Source organism: Urtica dioica, chromosome 7 (assembly GCF_054948205.1).
Source record: "Urtica dioica subsp. dioica isolate 48M chromosome 7, U.dioica_male_clone48M_v1_H2, whole genome shotgun sequence".
Lineage (NCBI taxonomy): Eukaryota > Viridiplantae > Streptophyta > Magnoliopsida > Rosales > Urticaceae > Urtica > Urtica dioica.
In genome coordinates, this window is record NC_142762.1 from 44,530,740 (window position 1) to 44,533,896 (window position 3,157).

Below are 3,157 nucleotides of genomic sequence, written 5' to 3' on the forward strand. Positions count from 1 at the left end.
CCATTCCCTACCAGCAGCAAAGCTGCCCTTAAAAAAAAAAATTCGAATTTATGTCACTACTAACTTGGAAATGTAATGTGCTCATGTAGAGCTTAAATTTTCTATTGGACACATCTCTCTATTTCATGTCAAAGCACAACTAAGTCTTGACCAAAGTTCTAAACTGCATATTCACTATATTCACCATACACTTTATCACACAACCTCACCAACCCTTTATTCACATATCAACAAAGAAAACAGTTTCAAAGTAAATAAACCAGAGAACCAACGTTCATTTTAACCATATTCACATATATGCCCATCTGAGTTGTAACTCCTAACGCACCTCAACCACTAATACGACCAACACAAGTGTTGTAATGCAAGAACCAACACAATTAACACACAACAAAATCATACCATTCTTTAACAGGACACTAATTGTTAACTTAATCCTCTTTTCACCCTTCTAAACCTAAACTTCACTCGTCCTCTGATTCTTCGTCTTTCTAATTCTCTGTGATCTTTACTTCTTGTTTATACTTTATAAACATAATGACGTTATAAAAAGGAAAAAAAAAAAAAAAAACTAATGTGACACTTACGAATCTAATGGCTAAAAAACAACTCGGAAACAAAAATAAGGTTTCACAGCTATAACTAGAAACAGCTGAAATACTTGACGAATAAACTTGTATTATATTGAAAGAGGTTGGTATTTATGGATAGCAGAACACAAATGAAAGAGATAAACAAAAAACTCAAATTATACTAGCAATCTAAAGCAAAAACTGTTCACCAAACAAAGAGAGTCTCGAGCTATAAAAACTAGTTGAAAGCAATACATGGATAAGCTCTCAAACTTCATTACTTGAGCTCGATGCAGATTCATACTTCCTCAGGGCATTTCAGCGGTACTGCAAAGAAGACAGACGTGACACGTATAAATAAGCTTTTCGCCTAATAAATGGAAACAATAAAAATAAGTCAACATGTAAAAAAAAGCCAGACCTTGATGAATCCGATCTCCTTGGCGTTGCTGCGAAAGCATTGCCTGCAACAATTGAGGCCGTACTTTCGGATTATGGCGTGAGGGTTTCCACACACTCGGCTGGTAAAGAAAACGCAATTGATCAGTGAGATCTCTTGTAGTTGTAAGTTGTAACTATGTATGTGTAGTTCATCAATGTCTTCAAATCAATTTAGGTGCGAAAATCGAAAATAGGAAATTAGGGGGAAAATATACCAAGCACGAGACCCAGGACCGTAGGTCTTAGGGTGAGAATTCCAGACATTGGAGTGACCCATTTTTCTTGTTCTTCAGATTCTATGAAGCTAATGGTCTCTCGTTCCGTTCTTGCGCCGCGGATTTGGTCGTCTACTATCTGATCGTCTCTACTAAAACCTAAGATTTCAAACCCTATTTATGTTTTGGAATACGCAAGCATGTCGTTCTTTCGTGTCCTTTTTTATGTTGTCGTTTTGTTTTGTATTGTTTTTTTTTTTTTTTTTTTTTTTTTGGGTAACATAAAGGTAGAACTCACGGTCCAGGCCTAGTCTGATCCCTCCAGCAAAAGTTGGGAGAGTTACACAAATAACCACACTTGAAATGCTATTGTCTATGAATAATTCTAATTTTCAAATCTTTCACAATTGCTTTTTTATTTTTATTTTTCTTATCTTAATAAAAATTTAAACAATGAATAAAAAGTTAAAAAAAATAATAATAATAAATACAAATAAAGTATTTAGAGCAAAAATAAATCAAGTATTTAACGGACTAAGTTTGAAATAAATGAAAGTCATTTAGTGAAAAAATGTGAGGGGATAAAGAGAATCAAAGTTAGACCATAGATTACATAGCTAACTGCCCCTGGACCGTGAAGGGGACGCACCTTCTGATCCAACCGTGGCCAGAGAATCTCAGCTTGGAGGAAGTGAGTTTTCTTAAATGCCCGTTTTGGGTTCACCTCGTTGGTCTACCCCCGGCACTGATACACACCCAGAGTGTTATGAAGTTCGCCGGTTTGTTTGGGGAGGTCTTGGACTGTCGGGTGAAGGCCGGAACTCGGTTTGCGTCGTCTCTCCGGCTCCGAGTGAATGTCCTGGTCACCAAGCCACTTTTTCCGGGTTTTTTCCTGGAAAGACCGAACCTCCCTCCTCTGTGGATCCAAGCAAAGTTTGAGAATCTGGGAACTTTTTGCTTTACCTGTGGTGTCCTGGGCCATAGCCAAGGTGAGTGTTCCCGGAGAAAGGAAGCGTGTGTGGAGAAACCTGGAACTCCGGCAGTACCTCTGTATGGCGATTGGATCCACCACCTCTCGCAAACCGCGTCTTGCTTCACGAATGGCGGCCGGAAAACCTGTTCACCACCATTAGCCCAGGCCGAGGAGAGAGAGTCTGGGTACGAGAAAGACGTTGGAGCCTCTGCAAAAAGTACACCTCGGGATGCACGCCCACCGAAATCATCCACCGAGAAGCGTACTGGATCAGATCTGAGAACCTGTGCGCCTGGGGTTCCTCAGCCTGGCGGTGTCGGCGAGTCACGTCAAACCCTTGCCACTTCGGTTGATCCTGAGGCGTTGGACTCCCTGAAGATTGGAAAGGTTACTGCGCCCTTTTCTTTGTTGGGAGGCACGAGTACAAATGGGGAGCAGAGGAAAGAGAATAGGGTTTATACTAAGGGTACCAAGTTGGGCTTTGGGCCGGAGCCTATGGAAACAGGCCCGCTAGGTGCAATTAATTCTCTCCTCTCTCCATCTCGGGCTGGGACTAATGGGCCCGGGCTGGTTGGGCCATCCTTTTCCTCTCCCTCAAAAGGTGAAGTCCTTGCATTTTCGGCCCATCTGCAGAAGTCTTTTCTTGGCTTTGGTCAAGTTAATACCACGGCTATCCCAAAAAAAAAGAAATGTCTCCCAGAGAAAAGGAGCTTTGCTGGCTCACACACCGAACCGACCTGGGTTTAAACCGAGGAAACGTGGCTGCCATGCTCTCTTCCTTCCTCCTCAGGATGAGACTCCGGCTGTTCTGCCTGCTTCTCCCCCCACTCACGACACGACTACCGTCGAAGGCCTATCTGAAGGTGTTTCCTCTGCGGTCCCCGTTACCAATCCGGTTTGTTCTCCGCCCCGTGGAGATGAGACCGATTGCTCTATTTCCAAGATATCGGCGCCCT

The 3,157-nt window shown here is 42.4% G+C and overlaps 1 protein-coding gene across 1 annotated transcript; it reads right to left on the bottom strand.

Moving 5' to 3' along the window:
* Positions 1-594: 594 nt before the first annotated feature.
* Positions 595-1,443, bottom strand: LOC149392002 (small ribosomal subunit protein uS14z/uS14y/uS14x). Its single transcript, XM_089620316.1, has 3 exons — positions 1,229-1,443; positions 994-1,093; positions 595-899 (listed from the first exon to the last, which is right to left on the bottom strand). Exons 1-3 carry the CDS (start codon positions 1,288-1,290, stop codon positions 891-893), a joined length of 171 nt encoding a protein of 56 aa, XP_089476442.1. The 5' UTR covers positions 1,291-1,443; the 3' UTR covers positions 595-890.
* Positions 1,444-3,157: the final 1,714 nt, after the last annotated feature.

Excerpts from the sequence above, each read along its gene's own strand:
- LOC149392002 (XM_089620316.1), bottom strand. The coding sequence starts at position 1,290 with ATGGGTCACTCCAATGTCTGGAATTCTCACCCTAAGACCTACGGTCCT. Across the intron at positions 1,094-1,228 it reads GGTCCTGGGTCTCGTGCTTG|CCGAGTGTGTGGAAACCCTC; the intron begins GTATATTTTCCC and ends TTTCTTTACCAG.